The sequence below is a fragment of the Fusarium fujikuroi genome, chromosome FFUJ_chr09 (genome assembly GCF_900079805.1).
Source record: "Fusarium fujikuroi IMI 58289 draft genome, chromosome FFUJ_chr09".
Lineage (NCBI taxonomy): Eukaryota > Fungi > Ascomycota > Sordariomycetes > Hypocreales > Nectriaceae > Fusarium > Fusarium fujikuroi.
In genome coordinates this window covers 1,841,882-1,866,507 of record NC_036630.1, presented here as the reverse complement: position 1 = coordinate 1,866,507, position 24,626 = coordinate 1,841,882, and the positions used below count along the sequence as shown (strand labels likewise).

The 24,626-nt window shown below is 48.5% G+C and overlaps 11 protein-coding genes; 6 read left to right on the top strand and 5 right to left on the bottom strand.

Moving 5' to 3' along the window:
* Positions 1–170: 170 nt before the first annotated feature.
* On the bottom strand, positions 171–845 carry FFUJ_09581 (probable RPS16B-ribosomal protein S16.e; the record flags this gene model as incomplete). XM_023568500.1 has 4 exons in its annotated part: positions 171–371; positions 425–514; positions 640–711; positions 780–845. 4 exons carry the CDS (start codon positions 843–845, stop codon positions 171–173), a joined length of 429 nt encoding a protein of 142 aa, XP_023435691.1.
* Positions 846–1,314: 469 nt separating this feature from the next.
* FFUJ_09582 (probable 60S ribosomal protein L32) lies at positions 1,315–1,935 on the top strand (the record flags this gene model as incomplete). XM_023568499.1 has 4 exons in its annotated part: positions 1,315–1,351; positions 1,438–1,562; positions 1,652–1,773; positions 1,827–1,935. 4 exons carry the CDS (start codon positions 1,315–1,317, stop codon positions 1,933–1,935), a joined length of 393 nt encoding a protein of 130 aa, XP_023435690.1.
* A 1,210-nt stretch (positions 1,936–3,145) lies between these two features.
* FFUJ_09583 (uncharacterized protein) lies at positions 3,146–4,625 on the top strand (the record flags this gene model as incomplete). XM_023568498.1 has 5 exons in its annotated part: positions 3,146–3,259; positions 3,321–3,488; positions 3,543–3,860; positions 3,913–4,274; positions 4,328–4,625. The coding sequence occupies 5 exons, from the start codon at positions 3,146–3,148 to the stop codon at positions 4,623–4,625; spliced, it is 1,260 nt and encodes a 419-aa protein (XP_023435689.1).
* A 209-nt stretch (positions 4,626–4,834) lies between these two features.
* Positions 4,835–6,679, bottom strand: FFUJ_09584 (probable prephenate dehydrogenase (NADP); the record flags this gene model as incomplete). XM_023568497.1 has 4 exons in its annotated part: positions 4,835–5,868; positions 5,965–6,076; positions 6,138–6,198; positions 6,564–6,679. The coding sequence occupies 4 exons, from the start codon at positions 6,677–6,679 to the stop codon at positions 4,835–4,837; spliced, it is 1,323 nt and encodes a 440-aa protein (XP_023435688.1).
* A 327-nt stretch (positions 6,680–7,006) lies between these two features.
* Positions 7,007–8,095, top strand: FFUJ_09585 (related to alpha-tubulin suppressor; the record flags this gene model as incomplete). Its single annotated transcript, XM_023568495.1, has 1 exon — positions 7,007–8,095. One exon carries the CDS (start codon positions 7,007–7,009, stop codon positions 8,093–8,095), a length of 1,089 nt encoding a protein of 362 aa, XP_023435687.1.
* Positions 8,096–8,147: 52 nt separating this feature from the next.
* On the bottom strand, positions 8,148–9,743 carry FFUJ_09586 (related to rad9 protein; the record flags this gene model as incomplete). XM_023568494.1 has 5 exons in its annotated part: positions 8,148–8,309; positions 8,356–8,969; positions 9,018–9,381; positions 9,432–9,569; positions 9,630–9,743. The coding sequence occupies 5 exons, from the start codon at positions 9,741–9,743 to the stop codon at positions 8,148–8,150; spliced, it is 1,392 nt and encodes a 463-aa protein (XP_023435686.1).
* Positions 9,744–11,608: 1,865 nt separating this feature from the next.
* On the top strand, positions 11,609–12,556 carry FFUJ_09587 (uncharacterized protein; the record flags this gene model as incomplete). The annotated part of the gene is made up of 1 exon (XM_023568493.1): positions 11,609–12,556. One exon carries the CDS (start codon positions 11,609–11,611, stop codon positions 12,554–12,556), a length of 948 nt encoding a protein of 315 aa, XP_023435685.1.
* A 349-nt stretch (positions 12,557–12,905) lies between these two features.
* On the bottom strand, positions 12,906–14,103 carry FFUJ_09588 (related to chitinase; the record flags this gene model as incomplete). XM_023568492.1 has 4 exons in its annotated part: positions 12,906–13,582; positions 13,631–13,862; positions 13,919–13,943; positions 13,988–14,103. The coding sequence occupies 4 exons, from the start codon at positions 14,101–14,103 to the stop codon at positions 12,906–12,908; spliced, it is 1,050 nt and encodes a 349-aa protein (XP_023435684.1).
* A 470-nt stretch (positions 14,104–14,573) lies between these two features.
* Positions 14,574–16,007, bottom strand: FFUJ_09589 (related to Vi polysaccharide biosynthesis protein vipA/tviB; the record flags this gene model as incomplete). XM_023568491.1 has 3 exons in its annotated part: positions 14,574–15,344; positions 15,396–15,844; positions 15,923–16,007. The coding sequence occupies 3 exons, from the start codon at positions 16,005–16,007 to the stop codon at positions 14,574–14,576; spliced, it is 1,305 nt and encodes a 434-aa protein (XP_023435683.1).
* Positions 16,008–18,643: 2,636 nt separating this feature from the next.
* On the top strand, positions 18,644–21,055 carry FFUJ_09590 (related to chitin synthase; the record flags this gene model as incomplete). XM_023568490.1 has 3 exons in its annotated part: positions 18,644–18,688; positions 18,734–19,332; positions 19,384–21,055. The coding sequence occupies 3 exons, from the start codon at positions 18,644–18,646 to the stop codon at positions 21,053–21,055; spliced, it is 2,316 nt and encodes a 771-aa protein (XP_023435682.1).
* A 1,041-nt stretch (positions 21,056–22,096) lies between these two features.
* On the top strand, positions 22,097–23,884 carry FFUJ_09591 (probable chitin binding protein; the record flags this gene model as incomplete). XM_023568489.1 has 6 exons in its annotated part: positions 22,097–22,380; positions 22,432–22,496; positions 22,627–23,259; positions 23,411–23,531; positions 23,591–23,764; positions 23,815–23,884. 6 exons carry the CDS (start codon positions 22,097–22,099, stop codon positions 23,882–23,884), a joined length of 1,347 nt encoding a protein of 448 aa, XP_023435681.1.
* Between the last annotated feature and the right edge of the window lie 742 nt (positions 23,885–24,626).

Sequence of the window (24,626 nt, the reverse complement as noted above, 5' to 3'; positions counted from 1 at the left end):
TTTACAATCCGCCAAAAGCAAGACCATGCAAATGCTAATGGGAAACCCATTCCCAAACCAGGGAAATTGTGACTCCAGTCCCTTTTTCGCACTGCCCATAGTATCCTCCACTGCACCAACGCTCCGGCTCGACGCTCTTTTGCCCCATTCCGACAAACATCTTGAACCGTTTAACGGTAAGACTTCTGGAAGCGAGAGCGGGCACCCTTACCACCGAACTTCTTGGGCTCGCATCGGCGGTTGTCGGCAACGAGGAGGGTTCGGTCGAACTGGACAAGAGCCTGCTTGAGGAGGTTCTTAGAGTGTTCATCGACAAACTTCTGGTAGTAGGCGATCAGGGACTTGGCAATGGCCTGTCGGATGGCATAGATCTGATACAGAGTCAGCAAATTGTCTATATCGACGAAATAAGGGCAAAACCAACTTGACTCGTATGGCCACCTCCAGACACCCTCACACGGACGTCTACGTTGGCAAACTTGTCGAGGCCAACAACGAGGAGAGGCTCGTAGACCTAGGACAAGAGTGTTAATCTTTGGTTCCCAACGAGACACAACATCATCCGGGAGCATCGTCATGTCGAATTCGATGATTGAGCGACGTGCTTTCTTATACGGTCGAGGGATTCGTGATTCGTACCTTGAAGCGCAAGATCTCGGGCTGGACGAGGGAGAGAGGTCGTCCGTTGACCTTGATGAGACCGCGGCCAGCCTGGAAATTTCAAGTCATGTCAGCTTTTCTGGATCATTCTCTCATCCTATGCTGGGCATTTCGCGTACCTTGCAGTGAGCAACGGCGGTGGCGGTCTTCTTTTTACCAAAACACTGCACTGACTGAGTAGACATGATTGCTGGTCTTGGTGTTGTCGTTGGGCGGCGGGCGGAGGTTGAAAGCGTGGTGATCTTTCGGTGGGAGTTTAGATTCTGTCTCTTTCGTGAAAGGCGCTAGTGCCGAGTGGGACCGTGCCTTTTTCTTAGCCAATAAGAGGGAGACCCACGCACAAAGCCAGGGCTTCGAAAAATTGAGACGTCGTAGACAAAATTACATCAACGGACTTGGCCCTTTTCAGAGTAAGATTTGCACGGTCTTTTTTCCACGGCAAACTCACATTTCTCCAAATCCATCGACCCTCGTTAGGGCACTGCACGTGAACACTACGAGCATTGTGAGCCGGACTGCCCACCTTGACAAATTTTCGTGCGTCTAACAACTCACAGCCGAAGTTCAACGTTCTACTAACCGTCCCCTGTGCAGTCGTCAGGTCAGCAAACCACATCTACCATCAACCAAGACGCTTTATTAACATATTACAGAATGGTTGCCGCTAAGCACGTCAAGATCGTCAAGAAGCGTACGTGAATTCGACATTCCTTTGCGACAACACGAGCGAACGAAGGAGAAACGAGTGGTAGTCAAAATGCTGACTTGTGTGTGCAGGCACGAAGCGCTTCGAGCGTCACCAGAGTGATCGCTTCAAGTGTGTCGACCCCAGCTGGCGCAAACCTAAGGGTATCGACAGCCGTGTCCGACGACGATTCCGCGGCACCATTGCCATGCCCTCTGTATGTCGAACCTTTGCGAGGCCTGATGAGAATCATGGACTTTTCACCAGGCGGGACGTGGAACTTAGTGCTAATGTGCATGACTTCAGATCGGCTATGGCTCCAACAAGAAGACCCGCTACATGACCCCCTCCGGCCACAAGGCTTTCCTCGTCAGCAACGTCAACGATGTCGAGCTTCTCCTTATGCACAACCGAACCCACGCTGCCGAGTACGCTCTCCCTCCTATATCACTCGACCAATTGTAGCTAACCATGCTTTCAGGATTGCCCACAACGTCTCGTCGAGGAAGCGAGTTGACATCATTGCCCGCGCCAAGCAACTGGGTGTCAAGGTCACCAACCCCAAGGCGAAGGTTACCACCGAGGTTTAAAAGGAAATGGATCGGTTATTGGGCTGCTTTACGGTTATGCATCGGAAAGGGGTTTGCGTTACTTGCGGTTCTGGCACATAGCTCCATGGCATGCTAGAGAATAAAAAACGCGCCGTTGAACGACAATGATATCTAGCATCAGCCGCTTGAGCAGCAAAATCTCTTTTGAGTCGGACGTGACATGGAATATGTGTCTGATCCACTCGAAGCTGATGAGGACTTTGATGGAGGCGTGGGTGAACATGTTGTGAAATGTGGATGAGACCATGAAAATAAACAAGAAGTCCCCATAAGGGCCCCATCTGCTCCCCCAAAGTCCTCGAAATGTTGACCGTTTCACTTCTACAGCGAATACTGATTATGACGTTGGTGCCTATACAAGCCTGAATCTGATTGCAATAGTCCGCAAGGCTAGACAATCCTGTGGGCGTCTTCCCTGGCTATTGGACACAAACGAACTAAGGGATGATTAATGCCTGAGGGCTTTGTAGTTCCCAAACGAATTCGTTAATACAATTCACTGCGTCTTTAAGAAAAACAATACTACTTACCTTAGGTATGTTAAGGAAGCTGTGACTTAGTAATAAAGATCACAGCCTTGAAGCGAAGCAAACTGATGTCCGTTAGGACGATATGATGAAAGCCTAGCAGAACCAGCTACAAACCAACTTTGACTACCTACATCATCAGAGCACGCTTCAGCAACGATCTACCTCATAAAAGGTGAAGACTGATGTCTTCGTCTGGAAAACGTATAAAAAAGAGTTTGCTTTGATGGTGCTACCTTGGCGGTTGGCAGGCAGCTGCCACTTGCCTCGCACTTGCCCAATCTCATGGCATATCAGCCGGCCATGACGACGAGCCAAACCTCCCTCCTCGTCTTCAGCTTGCAGGCAAAAACAAACTTCCCTTTCCATGAATTGCAATTTTCCCTTGGGCCCCTCCCGTCTCGTCCCCCTTCCTGGTAACCTCTTCAATATCATGAAGCAACTTTATACACGGCATCGCTTATAGTCAACCAGCCTCTTACGACTTGACTCGAGCTCCTTTACCCAGAACCTTGTCGCCTTCTCTGTATGCTCAAGCATTTGATTGAATGCACCTTCGGAGCACGTTCGCCGATTCTGGCCTTTCCAGCATGACAATGGCCTTTCTACCACCACGGCTGATGCATCAGCAACCCTATAAACCAACATGCACCCATCTCACCATGACCCGGATTTACGACGCGGACTCTAAGTGTTCCTCTTGTCATGAGCCCGGTCAGTTTGGGTGGCTCTACCAGTGTACACAGGATCATGAGAAGATAATTGAAGAGAGACTGGTGAGAGGCCTTCCATGGAAGAGAAACATCTGGTAGACGTTGATAACTAACTGGAGAGCAGCCATGCATGGACTACTTGGATTTCAGCTTTCGCAAGAACATGGCTATTCGAAAAGGCAGCGCAGAAGCTCGACGCGACAAACTTAGCTTTCTTCAAGAACTCACTCCCGAGCAGATGGCATCCTACCGACCAGATCAAATTGCAACCATCCTAAGACAGCGAGAGGAGGTGAGGCAACATTATTTACCTGCAGCTCTCGAAGTATACTAATATTTGTGGTAGTTAAAGGACGTCATTGCAAAGGAGGAACGACAAAAAAGCACCTCGGCCCTGTTTAGCAACCTCCTTCCACCCCTGGGGTCTGAGTCTTCATTCAGTGATAAGGGACAACGGACCCTTGATGAAGATACCCTTTGTCATTACAAGATCTGCCAAAGGTGCCGTCCTGTGTGCGTTGATCGGGCATTTTTGAGTCTCAATGCAGTCGCCGATGGCGAGATCACTCCAACAGCTGCTGCCGGTTTTGGTTTCGAGTCTCTAGGCGGAAGGCCAGTCATTGACAAAGATATTGTTAAACATATTGACGAGCACCGCCCGAGAGTGAGTTTCGATCCCTGATCATCAATGGCAGATTGTTGACGAATGCATCTAGCCTCAAATCGGCAATCGTCGAATGATGGCACTGCTTGACGACCAGATCGCCCGTATGCTCGCAAGTCATAATCAGAACCAACCTTTTCGGAACGGGCTTAGGGGTACAATCTCTGGACTCAGAGGAGCACGGCAGTTGCCCACTGTTAAGAACGTTGCTGCAAAAAGGCAACGTATGCGCGAAGAGGAGAAGGTCTTGGCCGATGCCGCCCAGGGTGATGCAGAGGCTGTTGCCTCGACGCCTGACTTACTGGGAAACCCTTGGCCATGGCTGGCTACTTTCCGGACACCCGACGAGCATGAGGATGATCAAACCCACGGTCGGCACCCACGACAGAGAGGGCGTGCCACACGGATTCCTCGGTAAGTGTTTAGAGTGATGTTTTAAGCCGGCCTTATTAACCAAGACGGCGCAGTCCCACTACTCCTGGCCCGAGATCCGCACGTCGCCGTCTAACTGATCAACTCTTGTCTAGTACATCTAATATCCTTCCTCTGGACGGATACTCATGGAGCCTTTTTGGTGGTGGTGAAAATACTGTCCCGACAACCACCTCGTCCCTCAGCGATGCATCCAATATCACGTCGCCAGGGGCCGAGAATGGAGGCAATAGCGAAGAAACATCGCCTATGTCACTCGGGACTGACCATGGTGTTGCGATGACAGAGGAGAGCATCGAGGCTAGAGTTCCCGATGTGATGACTCAGGTGTAAGGATGATGGTTAGGAAAAGAGTGTGCTTGGGAAACCATTGAGGGTACAAGACTTGGTGGTGCACTTAAAACTTGTTTGGGGTTTTGCGGCGTTTGAGAGGTTGTCGGACTGGTTGATACTTGGTCGAGTCAGGCTTTGTCTAGAGTCTTGGAACATTTTCTTCTGTGCGAGTATGATTCTTTTATTAACCTATGGTTGGTCCATCTCTACTAATTATCCTTGGAATTCTCCAATATCTTCTTCATCATTTGATTACCCACCACCTTGGCCTCCTCAAACCGTGGTTCAAAGAACTGTTGAGTACTCACGAACCGCTTCTCCCATGTCTCGAAATGTCCCAGGTTCACACACTCAGCCCAGGCCCGGGCTGCAAAAGTGAACTCCAGATCGTCACTCCGGTACGTCTTATCCTCAATTGCAGTCTCAATGGCTGCCTCAAGGACATCTTCGTTGCGGAACAGGTATTCAGTGACACCAAGGCGCAAACGGAAGAGAGGAGTGCTGCAGAGCATGTGATCATATGGCACAATGTTGAGCGCCGCCCAGCAGTCGACCATTGCAAGAATCGAGAGATGGTTGTTGGGTCGAGGCTCATCAGTGGGCGTACCGAGCGAGAAGGACGACAAGATCGACGGCTCGAGCAAGGGGCGTGTGTCCCAGGTCGTGGATGGACCGAATACCTTGTCGCGTGCCCGGTAGACTCGTTCTCTGAAGCCCTCACGGTTTCCTTCGAGCATGAGTTTGTACAAATCGGTGACGCTTCGTGCATACTGTGAGATCTGCTCACTCGCTTCAGGGTTGAGAATAGCAAGGCCAGCGTATACATGCCACTTTTGACTGTAGATGCGCAACATCAAATTGACCTTGACATTCTCAATACCGCCAACATATCGACTCAGCTCCCAAGGAAATTGCTTGTTAGCATGCCACGCCTTACCCATAGATAAGAAGGCTGCATGGGTGACTGCTTGAGTATCGGCGGTGATACGGTCGTGCTCGCGGGCTGAGAGATGGACAAACTTTGAGCGGAGACAGCTGAGGACAGTCTCAACCTTTCGAAGAGCTGAGTCTGGGGCGCGGTGTTGGATGAGCACAAGGGGTTGGTTAGTCGGGTCAACATTGGGGCCATGAAGTGAGTGGCACGAGATAATATCGACGTCGGCCGGGAGGTGAGCTTCGAAGGCAGCGATCTCGGGGGACTTGCAAGAGGTTTGACCTCCAACAATGGCACCAAGCTTGGTAGCTGGCCACAACAGTCAGTCTAGATGGCTACTGTTTAACCTCGAGAAGAGACGCTCGAGGGAAATATTCACAGGGGATACGAAGAGAGGGCGCGTACATGGTCCATACTGAGCAATTACACGGTCAATGACGGCGGCCTCGACGCTGTAGATGATGTAGTCGCTTGCGCGGGAAACATAGTGGCCATTTCGACAAATTTCTATATTTTTCTATTCGATAGCTTCAGCGACTTGGAGCAAGGCAGAGCAGGCAGGAATCACTAAGCCGTACATTTCCAGCATATTCTTTCTGAAGCTTTTCCTGATTCTCTTCTCTGTCGCAGGCCATGATTCTAAAGTAGATCCGCCGTTAGCCACTCGGCATCCGGTTCGGGGTTGCATTCACAGGGGGAGAGAGCATCTGTTCTTGTAGTCGTTAGCTTTTGTGTCAAGTAGAAATACTAACAAAATGAGGTAGAAGGGGTGAAAATTCAGACAGTTGATAATTAAGGTAGCAAGCGTTTACATCATTGAGAGCACAGGTCCGATTCTGATGGCCATAACGGACACCAGGCGTCCCTGAACAATGCTCGAGCCAAATGCGCTCTAGTCATCATGAAAAGGAGGAGGGGAGGGGGTGTTGAGGGAGGGTTGGCTTACCGTTTGAAGAAAAGGAGCTGGAGCTGGAAGTGCTAATCACAATGGATCCAGGACTTACCTCCAGCCAGCGGCAGACAGTCTTTCGGCATACATCTTGCCCATGTCGCCCATACCAATCAGTCCGACGACGAAGTTCTCCATCCCCTCGGGGACGGGCTGCGATTGTGAAGCCATATTATCTGCTGCGCGATGATAGCAAGAGCAGGAAACACGAATCACATCCTCTCAAGCGACTGTGCTTTAAAAGAGCTTTGTGCGGAAAGCTCAAAAGAGTGTGTTTGAGAGTGAAGAAAAAGTCAGAGTGAAAAAAAAGTTCGCGACCTTCTTTATGGTGGAGATTTCAGGCGCGTTACGTAAGCCACCGCTGTTTCGCGTTATAGCGATAGGTGGATCTATGAAGCTATCCACTCCAGCATCAAGAGAAGTACGCAGAAGATCGAGAGGAGGAGCTTTTGGTGACTTGCACTGATTCGGTTCATAATTTCGCTTCTTTTTCAAAAAATGGAGGTCGTGTTTGCGTTAGGCTCAAACGGCTCTGGTCAGTTGGGCATTGGCCACAAAGAAGACGTTTCAGTGCCGAAGCAGGTCCTCTTCCATCCTGACCTTCCAACCTCCTCCATTACAAGAGTCGCAGCGGGTGGGAACCATACGTTACTTCTCACAAAAACTGGCCAACTTTACTGGAGCGGTGATCCCACGCCTGGTGCATGTGGATTGAACACTGGTCCAGATGCAGCCGTGTTTCGAGAGATTCAGCTTACCAAGAATGGAGAATCTCCAGTTGGTGAGATTGCCTTGATCACAGCAACGTGGGAGGCTTCTATCCTTGTGGCTAAAGATGCAGATGGAAAGAAGACTCGAGTTTTTAGTCTCGGGGCGGGATTGAAAGGCGAACTAGGTCTGGGAGAACTCATCGTTCGAACACCATCAGCAACCCAAATTCGAGAATTCCCACCTCCGGGAACAGAAGTTGTGGACGTCGCTGCTTGTATGGGACATGTCGTTGCAGTTCTTGACAATGGTGATGCTTACGGTTGGGGTAATGCGAGAAAATCCCAAGCTGGCGAGCCAGGTCAAGTCCTTTATGCTCCTAGAAAGATTGAGGGCATCGACTTCAAGATCACAAGAGCTGTCTGTGGCAGAGAATTCACATGTCTATTCGGCGACCCACAAAGCGGACACATCAAGGTTCTGGGTTCAGACAAATGGAATATTCAATCAGGTGCACCAAAGACATGTCCTGAGTGGAGGGACGTGGGTTCAAGTTGGGGAGATATCTATGTACTGGGGAATGACGGTTCTCTACAAGCCTGGGGACGAGATGATCACGGACAACTGCCTCCACCTAGTCTACCCGAGCTGAGCAGGATTGCAATCGGCAGCGAACATGTTGTAGCTCTCTCTACCGCAGGCGATGTTTTATCATGGGGATGGGGTGAACATGGCAACTGTGGACCTCAAGTTGATAACAACGATGTCAAAGGCCGGTGGAATGTCATTGCTTCATCTAAATTCATTCCCCTGGGCTCTAAAATAGGAGAAGTCGGGGCAGGGTGTGCTACCAGTTGGGTTTTCATCACAGCTGAGTGAATATACTCGTCTAGATGCCACATCTTTCGTCCTTCATACCATTTCCTTGTCCTTAGTCGGGGAACAGGGCCAGACTTTCAACCTCTGTCAACTTTTGTGTTGGCTCAATGTATGTTGATTCAGCATCTGTTGGTGGTGGGTGGGGAATTTCGGCTTGGGGTTCAACAGGAGCAAGGTTCTCCAAGAAGCGGCTCGTGTCTATATCAGAAGCGTTCTACTATAATCAGTACATGGTCAAAGGAAGGGCTTTTGCAACTTACAGGATCTATGCTATGATCCCATCCCAGCTTAGCATTGTCCTCTGCAAGCTCTTCATCCTCGTAGTTGATAGGCTCCCAGCCTTCATCCTCAACGAATAGACTCTCAGATCTGTTAGTCGCAGGTGGTGCCGGTCTCTGAGAGGGTCGAAGGTCAAACGCCCCTACGCGCGAAGCGCTGGCTCTAGCAGCGCTCATCTGTGGTGTTGGATTAGGCTGAGGCAATGATGGGGGAGGAGGGGCAGGCGCGGGTGCTGGTTGTGACTCTGGAGGAGCTATGCTCGTCCGCCGTGATGTGGCTTCCAGACGCGGACCAGTATTCTGAGTTGCGTTCTTGCGCCCTTTCTTAGTCCTCTGGCCAGTGTTGGTCCCGCGCTCGCCAACAGTCATGACAAGGAATTCGCATGACATGGCATCGCCAGCATATGAAAGCTGGATGGGTTGTGTAGGAATTGAGTATCGGGCTGACACATCGTTTCCTGTAATGCCAGCATGTTGAATAATAGCGCGGAAGTCTTTGACGGATATGACAATATGGAGCTTGTCTTCCACATCAATCTCGTCGAATTCATCCGCCTCGACAGCGATTGACGTTTGGAGTGGCTTTTTCAAGACCGCTATTCAATGTCAGCTTATAGGCAAGCATTTTGTCAAGAGATAAGCACCATCCTCGCTCACAGTCTTCTCACTGAAACAAGTAAAATTGACATGATCCCCATCAGTGTTGATATCGAGAAACTCGATACCGGGGCCAAAGTGATCCATGAGCTGCCGCAATGTGCGTGAAGAGATTGTCCAGTGGTGGGGGGCATCTTGTTTGTTGAACTTGGCGTGGATTGGTACGGAGGCCTCGAATGGGAGACGGTGTGTAGATGTCAGTCCATTTCGAAAGATGAGACGTGCGATGAATCGACTTTGAACTCCCTCTCCATCTTCAATTGCAACATCACATCTGTCGATGAGCGTTTGCTTCTCTGCATCCCTTTGTGAGTCAGGCGCCGTACGGCTTCGGAATAAAGAGATTAAAGCCTTCAGGTGGTTAGCAAGATTTATACAATGAAGGAGAGGATTGGGCTTACTCGGATATAGAGTGTACAGTGAAAACGGTCACGAAATTGGCGACTTCCTTGGTACTGGTACCGTGAGAAAAACTTGGTCGTCGCAAATCTGACACTTGCATAAGCAGATTTTGAGGTGTTGAGAGTAGTGAGAATAAACTAGAGTGATATATGAGTATTGGGCTAGATGGGAGGCCTTCTGGCACATGTTGAACATACTGAATCCTTGCGGGCCTCGAGTGAAACGTCGTCACTGAACTTGTTCAGGCAAATGAGGGCGTCGCGAAAAGCGGAAACACCTTCCTCACTGAGGGTGAAATTGAGTAGCGCCATGACGCCTCGAGTTGTTCAAATGGCTCATGAATGTATTTTCGTCATGTTTGAATACAGTTGTGAAGTCAATGTCTTTAACTTGAAATGACAGGCACGCGTTCACGCTGGTAGAGCGTTGAATGTGTGGATCCGGAACCCCACTAAGCTTACCCTGTAGTTGATGATCAAACACCCAGAAAATACATCATCATCACAGTCAAGTTCAATTTTGTGCAAAGTCAAGTTTTATTAGGAGGGACAATCTAATATCTATCCCCCATCCGACCCAGAACTCCTAAGAACCCATTCCTGTCGTGTCATCGTTCCAGTGTCGTCAAGACGTTTGTTGTTCCATCAGAAGACTGTTGAGGTGCAGCCAAGTGACTAGTTTAGGTACTTAGCGACGGAAGCAGCTGAACTTTCCAAGAGAGAATCGCCAAGGACCCCGTCGGACGCCGTGCTTGTCAACATGAACACTGGTGCCGAAATGGCGACCGCCGACTCCCTTTGACCAGAAAAGACCCATGATTTTGTTTTTTTGTTTGTTGTGCAAGTTTGAAAGTGCAGGTTGTCTAGATGAATGTTGTTAGCTCAGGTACGGTTGACGGAAGGAAAAGGCTTGTATTCACCTTTGTGTGTTGAAGTTGAAGAGATGTCGTTGAAAGAAGCTTGTTTACGAGGAAAAATAAGGTGTTGGGGGGTTGCAGATCAACTTTATACGACATCTCAGCCCAGTCCAATCGCTGCCTTGGCAGGGACCGTGGAAGAGGCCTGTCTGTAATTCGATCTACGATACAGTCGATACCTCACCAGTGACATCTTTTGGCGCTCAGTGACGTAGGCTTAGTGGCGGTGTTAAGGTCACGCCACACATGATGTATGTGGTAAAGGCTGCCCTCCTTGCACTTATTCTTTATCACTCTAGTTCTGGCTAAAAGAACTTATGAACGTGAACACGCTGAATAAATTAAATAAAGAATTTTGCAAGTTATCTTCTATCAATCATTTGCCTCAAGGTGTTGATTCAAATATTGTCTCCCCTGGTAGCGTATCTTTAAATGCCTGGAGAGGCCTTAGGGAGCGAGAAAACTTACCATCTCCATCCTCAGACATGAGGAGATTTTAGGTAAACCGAGTTAAATTTAGGGTAGATTTAGGATACTTTTAGATCAGATATTCCGGCACTTGGGATAAAGAAGGTCCTAAGTTTTGCCTCCCTCAAAGGGACGGCCCAACATGGTTGTTCCAAAATCAAGCTTGATGCATGTAAATCTTGCCTCCTTCTATCCAGGTGAAACACCATCACCGAAAAGCCACGATAATCCCACCCTGAAGCCTTCGATATCTACGCGTCAACACTCTTCGATTTCTATCACGCAAGTGAAGCGTTAAAGCGGTTCTAGCGCTTGTGACAACAAGGAAATGGGTTTCGCGCCCGACCTTGTTCGTTTCCCAGAAAATGACGGCGAATGGAGTCCTCAACGACCAGATTCCCCTCATTGCTTCTTGTTCGCCAATCAATAATCATGACATAGCGCTTGTTAGGTTGCTGTTCACTTCCCATTCTTAATCAGCCTTACAGTACAGGCGCTTTGTTACTCGGTGCGACAGGATGCCACGGCATGAGTATCTGTTCATTTAATGCCCTTATGAGGTGCTGATGCATCCTTTGCGAGAACACAGTTTCTCAGCGCTGAATAGTTCCTGAAGTCCATCACAGTGGGTTGCCGAAGATATGAAGAACAGTGTATCTCCAGTCCAGTGGCAGACGAAATCATGGCATACATAAATAGCCACTGGAAGCAATTGAAGCATTTATCATCCCCAACTGCTCACTCAGCACCACACAAACAAGTAAAATCAACACCTGAAAATAACTTGTCAAAATGGCCGATTCTTCCGCTAAAACTCCTACTGAAACTCCCACCAACGAGCAGCAGGGTCTTCGCCGCTCGAGCCGCTCAACCCGTGGCCAACTCAGCCAGAACCAATTTCTCCTACAGCACTTTGTTATTGGAGAAGAGGCATCTCGTCCGACTTATGGACCTGGACGTCGCCGTGCCATCGCAAAGCCCAAGGTTGATCATGACGATGAGTCGGGTCCGCTGGCACAATCAGCGCCCATAGATCCCCACAACTCACGTCGGCATAGAAGACGAAGCCTGGGCAATGATCTTTCTAATCTCGGGAGTCATGAGGAAACACCGGCCGGCTCTGAAGGGGTGGTAGCCTTGCTAAGCCCTCGGCGCAGCAGTGTCCCAGCAGCTTCTCCTCTTCCAACCTCTATTCAATATATTGGTGATCGTCGCCGAAGTGCCTCCCCGCCCCAGTTGGCTTCTTCAAACATGAGAGATTGTCAAAACCCGGCCCCTCAGCAGCGAACAATGCCCGCTTTCCCTTGGGACCCAGCCTTTCAGTATGGATTTCAATTGCCTCCTCAGTATCAGCCACTGGGGCAGCAGCAGATCCCATTTTTCACAATGCCTGTGCAACCTGGTCAGATGGCTCCGGCTCAACACTTTGAGCAGCGAACTCAAGAATCTGCCTCTGATGCCCCCGGAGTCTTTGTGAAACCAGCAGACTTGATGCTAGACAGACAGGATCTGGTGAAAACCCAGACGAACAGTATCCCGAAAACTGAAATTCCCCAATTTGCAGAACTAGTTGACTCGTATAACAAGATTCACGAGGAACGTCGAGCACAGGAAGAACGAGACCGTCTGGCGGCGCAAGAGGAAAAAGACAAAGCGAAAGCGGCAGAGGCGGAAGAGCCAAGCCAGGAGGAGATGGACGCATTGTGGGATCAGTTCATGGATCCTGATGCTTTCAAATGATACCATTCACAAGGTAAGTCCACCACTAACATGATGTTACTGATGTTGCTTTTTCAGAGTCTTTTCATGCGAACGGCAGATTTAATCACCAAAACTGGTAGTTTATTTCATAGGTATGTCCTCCCTTAAGGATAGGATGGCTTGGCTCGTGTGGGATCTACGTTAGGTAGTGTAAAACGTTGGTGGATAAAGGTAGGGACTTTGCTATACGCCCTCTGGTACGGTAGGTAACGGTAGGTGAAAAACAAATAAAACTAACAAGTAAGTCTTGGACCATGCTCATCTCCTAAAACAGCCTCATGTGTAGTATCTTGTGTGACTCATTAATCAACCCCCTGTAGTCCAGCGGCTACTTGGAATGAAGTGTCTTCCATCCCGCAGCGACCAAACTCTCATGGCTTGCTCGATCGCCAGCACCGGTCCAGTAGAACAGACCGCCCAGGCCCATTGCCTTGGCATACCTCGCCTTAACGCAAACTGTGCTAGGAACATCGAAAGAGACAAAGCCTTTGTCTCCTTTAGTATCGACAAAGGATGCCGCTGCAACGGATTCATCCACTTTTGCGCCTGCTACCCATTCATCCGATAAATCGCAGTAGTCAATCTCGCCCGAGCCCTTGAAAGGATGTCCTGGTCCACGAGCCTGTCCAAAATATCTGGCATATACTGGAATGCCGAGGATTATTTTACGGCTGGGGAAACCTTGCGAGGTCAGGTAGTCGACACCGCGCTGGCATGACTTGCGAAGGGTGGGATACACCTCGTTTAGGTTGTTGCTTGGAGGCAGGAGCTGTGCGTGATGGCCACAGACGTCGGTCCAGCCGCCCGTGAAATCGTAGCCCATGAGGTTGAGGAAGTCGAGCAGTTGCGCTACGACCAATAAGTTGAGATGCTTGAGGCAGTACTCGCCAGTGGGAAGAGCACTTGTCAGCAGGTATTTGGGAGCCGGCATGGTCTCTCGGATGGCCTGCAGGTACAGAACATAATTATTTCCAGCTTCTGGAGTCTGAGGGTGCTCCCAGTCAACTGTTGCAGGTTAGACTTGAAGCAGCTTTCGACTGAGTATTAACATACTGTCAACTCCATCGAAATGATGGGTGTCACAAAATTCCTTGATCTGACGAGCAAAAGTTTGCCTCGCTGCTCTGCTTGCTGCAAGTGCAGGAAATTCCTTGCTGCTCGAGCCACCACCGATCGAGACGAGTGTCTTTATATGAGGGTGCTGGCCTTTCAATTTGCGAAGTGCCGCGAGGCAGCCCTTTTCGCCATCGACTGCTTTATTGTTGTCGGCCCAATCATCGATGGACTACAGATGAAGTCAGTCAACAGTATAACTACAGGGTTTCGAGGGAGACTACGTACTCGAAGTGTGCCATCCTCGTTAACACTGCTTGCGTTAGCTTGAGAGAATCATTTTCTTTGGAAACATACCCTACAAAGGCGTAGAATATGTGAGTGACTGAAGCAGTGTCTAGGCATGAGGGAGGACGCTCTTTGTAGCAGCGCCACGAGGGATAGTAGACGGCGTTGATGTATTGGGTCGACATTTTGGACAGACGCAAATAGCAATGAAGAAATCAAGAAATAACAAAAGGAAGAGGCCCTAGAAGAGAATGTTTTAGGTATCAATAAGCAATAGTTTCATGTTGTACAGAGACTCAGCCCGGGCATTAGTTGACCCACAAGTGGCTGTGGTTGATGATTGGGCCTGGTCTGTTTTTGTTGGCCTAAGAGAAGGTAGTCAATAATCTATTGGAAGAGGCGTTAGCTGAACAGCTCGAAAAAGAAAACCTGTCTTATTTATAGTCGTCACGAAAGGAAATATGAGATCATCGGGCACCAAAGAAGAAGCGGAATTGGCAAGAAGTGGCCAGCGAGTCGACCAGTACGAATTCAGTTGCCACTTACACAAGCCATCAGCAAGAACAGCTTCGCATCAACGCAATGTAATGCAGTGTGTTTTATGTAATACGGTCATATTGACAATCTATGGATATCTGCGTTGCCATACTGTGAATCATTGACACCACCTCTCAATATCAACTCCATCCAGCTCATCCAGGATATCAAAGCTCATGTCCGTCTGCCTGGAAGCCACAACAATAATATCGAACTTTCCCAGGACATCCTTTCTCCAGTCTTCATCTAAGAGACGACGTACTTGAGGTAGTGCAGATTGCTTGACCAAAGAATCTGCCCAACATACATCCACTTCACGCGAAACAGCAAGACTCTTGACAAGATCTGCTCCTGGGGAGTTGTCGATCTGTGACTGGCCAGCTTTGAAGCCTATGCCCGCTACAAGAATCCGAGGTGTTCTTCCTGAAACTCTTTGTCTCAGTCTCTTGAGCATTCTCTCAGCTAGTCTTGATGGTCGAGCATGCATCGCAAGTGTAGCGCACTCAAGCAAAGGGAAGTGACTGTTTGACAGAAGGTAGAAGGGATTAACTGGGATGCAGTGTCCTCCCACGCCAACACCAGGGGAGTACGGCATATATCCGAATGGCTTTGTAGAGGCTGCCTCGCAGACTTCATATGGATTGATGCCGTGTGGGATACATGCATCTGCCATTTCGTTGGCGTAGGCAATGCAGATCATTCTCTGGCAGTTTTCATAAAGTTTCATCATCTCAGCTACCTCTGGCTTCGAAACAGGAATAACTGTCTCGAAGATAGTGGAATAGACTCTGTTTATAGCGTCAAGGGAGCCAGGGGTGATATCGTCCAAGCCTGAGATGATTTTTGGGATGAACTGAACAGGAGGTTCGACGCGGCCCGGATCAACTCGCTACGAATCATTAGGATATAAACCAGAATGTAAGGACGAAGGAAGACTTACCTCAGGAGACATGCCGGCAAAGAACTGGCGGTTGGCAGCCAACGGGCCGAGTAGTTGACGGGTCATACCGACCGCCACAGAGCTTTCAATCACGACCGTTGACCCAGAACGAGCCACTTCACCTACAGTCCTTAACGCATCACGAAGATAGGACGAGTCTATGGTTTTGTCAGGCCTGAGAAGTGTTGGTACTGATATCAAGAAGTGCGTAGCTCTTCTTAAGTCTTGTAACTCCCGAGAGAACCGCACGTTCTGTTGCCCCTGATACTCAATACCAAGGTCCTCGATTCTCTTTGCAGAAACGTCAAACCCAATGACTTGATATTTCGAGGAGAATGAGCTGACAAGATGTGTGCCGACATAGCCAACACCGATGACTGCAATGACTGGCTCATCATTCTGGCTGACCTCAACGGACTGACAGAGCGACTGATCAAGATCATCTGTATCTGATGATGGAGAGCTCAGGGGAGGGCTGTCAGGATAAAACGTAAAGCTATTATCGAGACGTTGCCAAGGAGAAGAACCTCCGAGGGGCGTCAATGGAAGTATCTTTTTCTCAGCCAAGGCAGGGAGACCAGCCATTGGCTTTGGAGGCATCACTTGGGCCATTATTGTTGAACAGACAAGAAGAATACAGTAAACGAGATATGAGTCAAAGCATGAATGTAACTGACCGACAGCCTGTGAAGAGGCATCTGGTTATATGCCCTCAACCATTGTACTTCACATATTCCAAGCTCTATTGCTCAAGATCCCTAGCCTGTGCCTTGGATCCTGAAGATCACTCAACTTTCTCACAGCAACACCGAAGCCAGCCGCCTCTCTCAACGGTGTTTCCACGATGAGATCATCACTCTCATGAAACAAACTACCTCTACTGTTTCTGCCAATTTTCTAATCACAAAGCTGATCCATAGGAACTAAAGGTACCCAATCGCGAGCATTAACCACAATCGTCCGGGATTTAGATTCAATCTCCTGGCTCCGCATTCCAGTCGATGTTGATCTTTTCCATGAAAAGCCCATGAGAAGCCGATCATCTCGATCTAGTAAAGTGTCTCACCTAAGGAGATAAACGACGGAAGCTAAGACAGGCACTGCTGGTCTTGGCAGGACTTCTGCAAGGGCAACACGAGGTTATGTTGGATTAACTCTGACGCCTCCCGAGCGGAAGTTCTGGGAAACGTTGGAAAGATGGTGTTTTAGACGGTTTCCTCATGTTGACGCATCAGTGGCTGTAAGCTCTGCTGCATGTTTTAGAGCGTGACCAGGTTAGTCGCATCCACTCTGTTTGCTGTTTGTTAGTTAACCTTTGTTAGTATCACCGTTCACTCCTTGTGGTGTTGAGGCACCTCGAATCGAGGGGATGTGTGTTAACAATCATGTGTTGTTAATTCAACATCGGGAAGATCACTTTATTGCGCTCAATTCGAAGGCCGGAAACGTTCTTCGCTATCTATTTTCGGACAGCAATAGTCCAATATGGTAGGTATCTATGGAACAAGAAACTAGCATTGGACGACACTCCAAAACATCGCTACGACGACAACATCAGTGATCTTAGATCCACGCTATTTGTAATATCCAGCTCCTATTATATCTAATCGATCGGGTTGTTCATCATTATGTCATTAATGTTTGCTGTATTTCGGAGCTTTTCTCCGCGGTAGGCGTGGATATGGTGAGCCCGAATTTTGTAATCACAATCCCATGGCGTTTCTGTACAAGGTCAAAGCTATGCTTCTAAAACTGACTAAGTAGCCCTAGAAAGGCAAGCCATACAAGATGAATAGTTTTCTCTAGATCGACACATGGGAAACTTGTTTGCCATTGACCCGGCCCTTTAACACCAAAACTCCACCCATAAACAACAAATTTAAGCATGAAGACGCCTCATGAGAGCATGTCGACGAGGTATTGCAGATAAATTCAGTCTAGGACCTGTAGAAACACTGTTTGATTGGGCTGCCAGTGGTCTTACCGAGTTTTTCATGGCGTTTGGCTCATGACTGTCAATATTCACGACTCACGTCAAGTTCCACTCACGTCTACATGGTACAAGAAAGAAACAGGAACTTGAATATAGTATCATGCAGCTAGATTAACATCCGTATTAGGCAAGACTTCAACATGCTAATCACGGCCGGAGAGTCTCTATCTGGTGAGGAACACACCCTCTTTCACAACATGTAAGGCCTAAAGATAAGTTCTAGCTAGTTCAGGTGAGTAGGCGACCTGAACAGGAGTTCCTAAACAAGTTTGGGGCTGTATAGAGCTGGATAATGGGCTCAGGAGTGTTTGTTTGTCTCCAACGATCCCGCAGGCGCATGGATAATGAGTGAAGTGGTGGGCACTACGAGACTTGGTAGATGGTGATGTGTTTACACAAGCTGTCACAGTGACACAAACATATCTTAGCTATTCTAAATAAAGCCTGAATGAAAAATATTTTTACAATAAAGAGTGGCGGCTTATAGAAGACTTTACTTGCAAAGCCTCATAATTCCCAATTCCAACATGGAACCTCACTAGAAGACTTACCGCATTCCAGGTAACCCAAATACCTGGTTTCAGAGCACCGTTAAAAAGTTTCTCTCAACTACCGGACGTTGTAAAACCTTGCCAACCCGATCGAGCTGGTTCCTCGATCGGCGGAGCAGCAAGTCTTGCGTCTTGGCCCGCGAGAAACTAAAAAGGCTCTCCACTTGACGGCGTGACGTTGGTGGCATCAGAGCCAACACCAGCTTCGACGGTAAAGGAACGTTTGCCTAATTAGCAAACTACTTTTCTTTAGTTTGCGTTTCGAATTACTTGGTAGCGGATTTACTAATCTGGTCATGATCATCATCGCGATCAACTTCGGACAACCCTCTCAGTGTAAGATGAAGCCCCATTTGGGCTTGGTGATAGGGGTCAAGACACAGAACAATCTCTTTTGAGCGATCATGAAGAGAAAATTTTGATTCAAGTGTGGATTTATCGACGTCAGTGGAAGATGTCCGAGCTCATGATCGCGTCAGAGTTGACGGTGAGAAGTTGGCAGACCGGGCAACATGGAGCTCGATCGAGGAAGAGAAAGGAGTGTTTTTGTGATAGGGGTGAAAGATCGAGTAATGATGGTTATGTTAAGCCTAAGTCTCAGTATAACTCATGTCTTGATGTAGAAGTTGTCTGCTCCTTGCTATCTGCTCTGACTTCTCCTTCATCCGTTCCAAGAGCCATTGTCTGTTTGTACTACCAACAACATGGCGACTTTTCATGTTTCAGAAGCTGATACTACTAAGAGGACTGTAAGTCAACTCTCTAATTAGCAGGGCCTTGCTAACGTGTAACAGAGTCCCTCCTGGAGAAGCCCAACCCAGCAGGAAAAGAGCTACCCCCCTCTCCCCTCGTTCTTTACCAAGGGGTCAAACAACAAATATGTTCACAAAGACAACGAGGGGCACTTCCATGATGTATCTCTGGGAGACATCCTGGAGAGAACTAGTCAGGACGACGCAAGGTCGTCTGATGACAGCATTGACCCCTCACTGTTCACTTCCTCCCTCTCATACAAGTCTTCATTTGCCCAGACATCTGTCTCCCAGTTCTCGTCCAACCCTCCCACCAAGCCAAACAGCCCTTCTCTCGGAGAGTCTTCTCGCCAAAGAGACCTCATAATTCCTGGCCCAAGGCTACCCGACCCGGTAGCTCGACGACGGGACAGCGGGTCTGTGTCTAGTGTTGAAGATGCCTCGGTCCAGGCCGTCGACTACACTGCCACTGCCACTCAAACCTCTCCCCGAAACTCAATTCTGAAAGAGAGTACCGCTTCTGCTCCCAGGGTTGAGATTGATTCCGAGTCTCAGAACTTGGATGAGTACCTGAGGAAGTATGGTCAGAGGAAAGTCACTCGGCAAAAGCACATCATGACTGCGTTTCTGATTTCTGTCAAGTAAGTCTCAACACTCCTCGACAAGTTTAAGACAACTCTAACATCATCAAGTTTTATGTTCATCTTTGCCTCTTGGTGGTGGCCTCGCTATTACTATGTCTACATCCCATTCATCTCATTCCCCCTTGTTCTCAATTGTATAATGATCGCCTCCATCATCTGTTTCACTCTCAAGAATCTCATCTCTGCTGAGAAGATCATTGAGCCCGGTCACCTTGAAGACCTCATCATGATCATGCCTTGTTATAATGAAACCCTGGAAGAATGTACCAAGTCTCTTGATTCTCTGGTTGATCAAGTTGGCATTGACAACCACAAGAGGGGTATCATGGTCATTTGCGACGGGCGTGTCCGCGGGCCAGGAATGGAGAAAACGACAGCCCAGTACCTCAATGAAGACATTTTCGTCGAGCAACTCCACCGTGAGAAGGTCACCAGAGCTTATAGAGCCTGGGATGGTCAAGCCATGGATGTCGAGATCTCGTGGGGCTACTACAAGGGCGTCCCATTCTACTGCATTGTCAAAGAGCAAAATCAGGGGAAACGCGATAGCCTCATTGTTATCCGCTCGTTTTTGTACAAGTTCAACATTAGAAACACCAACCCCACGACGATATTTTCTTCGCAATTTCTGCTCTCAATGACCGACTGGCTTACACAAGAGGTCAAGGTCAATCAAGTGGACCATTTGATCGGCATGGATGCAGACACCGTTTTTGACAAGGTCTGCATTTCAGAGCTGCTCAAAGAATCAAAATACCCAAATACCGTGGGCGTTTGTGGCTACGTTGCAGTCGATTTCAAGGACGGCAATTGGAATCTGTGGTCAATCTATCAGAATGCCGAGTACACAATTGCTCAAGGCTTGAGACGACTGCACCAATCCATTGCCACCAAAAAAGTCTCATGCCTGCCAGGATGTTGTCAGCTGCTAAAGATCTGCGACATGACTTGTGGTGACAAGGTCCTGGTTGAGCTGTTTGGGTATTACCCTAGACCCCTTGATGGCATGATTACACGCATCCGAGCCACTGCTTCTGAAGACAGAAATCATATCTGTCAGCTTCTCACAACCTTCCCAGAGGCGCAAACTCGACAGGCCCTGAGAGCTCGAGCATACACGGATGTGCCCCATTCTTGGAGTGTTTTCTTGTCCCAACGACGCCGTTGGACACTTGGAGCTACAAGCAACGATTTGCTGTTGACGACAGCAAGACACTGCCAATGGTGGGAACGAATCCTGGCCTTTTCTAATGTGCTCACTTGGTGTCTTAATGTCTTTGTAATTGCTTCTATCGGATGCATGATCGTTGCTTTTATGCATCAGCCATGGTGGATTATCATGGCCTTTGCAGGCATCATGATTGTGCCACTCATCTACTACGTTATCATGGCGGTCTGGCTCCCTCAGTCGATGCTGGAAAGATTTCAGTATCTTTTGGGTCTTTTCATATTCGTTGTTCTCGGGCCATTTTTGAACATTGCAGTCATGGTATTTGCTGTTTTTAACATGGATAGCTTTGGCTGGGGCAAGACTAGGAAGGTCATCGCTGAAACAGCTGAAGACCAGGTTCAGGAAAAGCAAAGACTAGAGGGCTCTAGCAGTGGCTCGAACTCACCACAGCTGAATAGTGGAAATAGTCAGGTCGATGAGACTGCAGCGGGAGTAACAGTCCGGAGGCCGACTGTAGTCTACGTGCCGCCAGTTACTCAACTCCGGTAGTTCGGTTACAGTTTGCAGTAGTTGGACGCCAAAGCCACAATACGATAGACTTAAAACTTCTAAAGGTTAGTTAATCCTAATATTGACCAAGCCTAAAGTACGGGTGCATGACTAGTTAGATAGCATTGAGATGTATGTAACATGGCGTAATATGCACACCAACGTGTATATCCTCAGATTTATCGACCGATTGCTTGAGCCTTGAGTCCAAAAAAGACATCCCTGTAAATTTCCCCAGCCGCCTCTTTCAACGTCGTCGACTAACTTGTATACATTAAAGCGCGATCGTCATCTCCCCACCCACCACCTGAAAGACTGGGCTGGCGTTTAGATTTACATAGTTCAAAGGCTAGAACCACGACGCTAGAATCGGGAGCGGCGGCCCAGAAGCTCCTCTAACAACGTGTCGATCCCGTACCTCTCCTGGTAAAGCGCGGCTACTGCAAGGGGTGGTGTAAGATGTAAGGGGCCATGAGCTAAACATTTCCAAGGGTGGTAATTCAGTTTGGCACAATCAACTGTTGATGGTGTATGGTATTCCAAGTTTGGGATCCTCACATGACGCAGAGTGACCCAATTCGCTCACTCTTGTTATTGTACTATATCTACTTTCTCCAATAGCCGACCTGCAATGGTATAGTCGATCCTTTCTTTGACCGTGGCATGACCCACCGAGAGTCTTTACCGGAGGAAGCGTCAAAGCCAACAACGCCTCGTCATTGTCGTTGGAGCTGAAAATAGGAGTTAACAAGACTAAAAAAGAACTTGACGTCAATGGGTTCTCTTTGTTATCCACAAAAGAAAACATCCGTAATGCCGGTCTCGCCATCAAGGCCCGTGTGTCGGATCGAGAGTAGTAGTCCTGAAGATGTCTGGCGAGCATCAAGGATCTAAAATGCCCAATAGTCTGAAATGAAGGATTGGTCATGGATGTAACTTACTTATATCTAAGAGCTCTGGTACACTTGTGCGTCGATCCTCAGTCTCTATCTCTTCTGCACAAAAGGATTCGTTGGATATTTGTTAGTGTTTCACATCGCAATGAAGTCTGTCACTCTCCTGTCGCTGGCTGCTCTGCCCAACATGGTCCTTGCACATGACTTTATGGCCAGACGCAAAGGAGCCGAGTTCAACATCGCTGCTCGTCATGAGCATGCTTCAGTTCAGTCTGAAGGACTCGAGAAGCGAGCCTCTTGTGGAAAGGATAGTGGCTCTTGTCCCAAAGGACAATGTTGCTCTGCCGCTGGCTACTGTGGCACCACTTCACCTTATTGCTCTTCACCCCAATGCCAAATGGCCTATAGCAACAGCAACTGTGATGGAAGGTATGTCTGTCTCCGATCTATATGTTGACGCCTGACCTAACTCATGTTCAGCAAGAAGCCCAAGGGTGATACCACAGCAAACATTCCCAGATCAACCAATGGCAAAGCCCCTTATAGTAGGTATCGAAACATCACTACATGAGCCACCAGCCTGACCACACATAGATGTGTATATCACTAACTGCACTACTCCTGGGACTTTCGCCCTGACCTTTGATGACGGCCCTTACAAATACACTGACCAAGTCTTGGACGTTCTCAAGCAGAACAACATCAAAGCTACATTCTTCATTACTGGTACCAATCTTGGTAAGGGCCAGATCGATGATGAAACTGCCGGTTGGCCCAAGATTCTCCGCAGGATGTACTCCGAAGGCCATCAGCTCGCCTCGCACACCTGGTCACACCAGGATCTCACTGCCTCAAGTGATGAGGTCCGCCAGCAGCAGATCATCTACAACGAGATGGCCTTCCGCAACATCTTCGGGTTCTTCCCCAAGTACCTCCGCCCCCCTTACGGAACCTGCAACCGAGTCTCTGGCTGCCTTGACTATGCGACCAAGCTTGGTTACCATGTTATCAACTGGAACCTCGACACCAAGGATTTTGAGAATAACACTCCTGATAAGATACAGACTAGCAAGAACACTTTCTCTCAAGGCGTTTCTACTAATGCCAAGGCCAATGCTTACATCGAGCTGAGCCATGATGTCCAGGAGCAAACTGCCTACAATCTTACTGCTTTCATGATCAAGACAATCAAGGACAGAGGATACAAAGCTGTTCCTGTTGGAGAGTGTCTGGGAGATGCCCGTGAGAACTGGTATGTCACTGATCCTAACTTCACGACCTCAGCGTCTGTAGACAGTGCCACTCCTTGTAAGTATTTTCACCTGCACGATACACTCCATCTAGATATGGCCCGATGTATCACAGAGTTTCTTTGAGCATGCGGTATCACTCGGTTGTTTCGGAGCTTTATCCTCGACCCAAAAAGCCCCAAGAAAGCAAGTACTGATATGCTCAACAGCTACCTCTCCGACCACCGCGGCCACTGCTACTACCAGGGATGGCAAATGCGGTGCTACGAATGGCGGCACAAAGTGCACCGGATCCAAGTGGGGAGACTGTTGCTCCTACAACAACTTCTGGTGAGTCTTCAGCCCCAGGCCCTAGCAGACAAACCACTGACCAACTATTTCTTCTACAGCGGCTCAACATCCGGATACTGTGACGGCGGTTGTCAATCTGAGTTTGGAAAGTGCAATAAGTGGACTACCGGAAGTGCTCTCATTGTCTCGGCCAATGGTCTTTGCGGTGACAAGTATCACCAGACTTGCAAGGGCTCTACATACGGAGACTGCTGCTCCAAGAGTGGAAACTGGTAAGTTCTCGCCCATCCCATTACTACCTGTTATCTAATAACGTATATAGTGGTAAGACGAGCGCATACTGTGGCAATGGGTGCCAGAATGGCTTCGGAACTTGCACCTCCTCCAAGTGAGGCGTGGGAATTTGATGCAACCTCGGGTAGTGCTGCAGGCCACTATATGGTAACTCAGCTCTGTTTATATATTTTCATGATGTAGACCTACGTAGTTTAAGTAAATAGTCATTGGTCGATTAAAATCATATTGGTACAGGGACATATCAGTCTTGGACTCTTATGGTTTGCTCTTCCAGCAAGTCCTCGTATCTCTTTGTGGTGTTTGCCAGCACCTTCTGGCCTCGTACAGAGTCGATCAGAAAGTTTTGCAACCCAAATTGCAGGACTTCCCAGGCCCTAGACTTCTCAGCAAACAATGCGGTACACAGCTGAGTTGCAAGTCAACAGGGCTCGATTTTGAGTCCAACTGCCCCAACACGGCCGAGTGCAGCACTCGACCCGTGTTGACAAAAGCAACCATATACCAGCCCCTGTCTGGTCATCTCTTTAAGCCTGTGTAATAATGTTCGAAATTCTTGATAAGATTCACCAAGTATATGTGAGAATAATGCTGTTGCTGCTCTCACTGACCAAGCTCATCACAAACAAAAACTCAAGATGTTATCAACATCTATCTCTATCGCCAACGCCGGGGCTTTACTCCTATGAGGACTCGACCGGCGCCACCAGGTGACACAAGATATGTCGGCTGTGTTCTTGTGTGGACAAAAAACTAGGATCTGTCACTCTCACAGCCTGCCGGCCCATGTAAATTCAGGCGCCACGGATCTGGTCATGCACGCGGCAGAATGCATGCAGC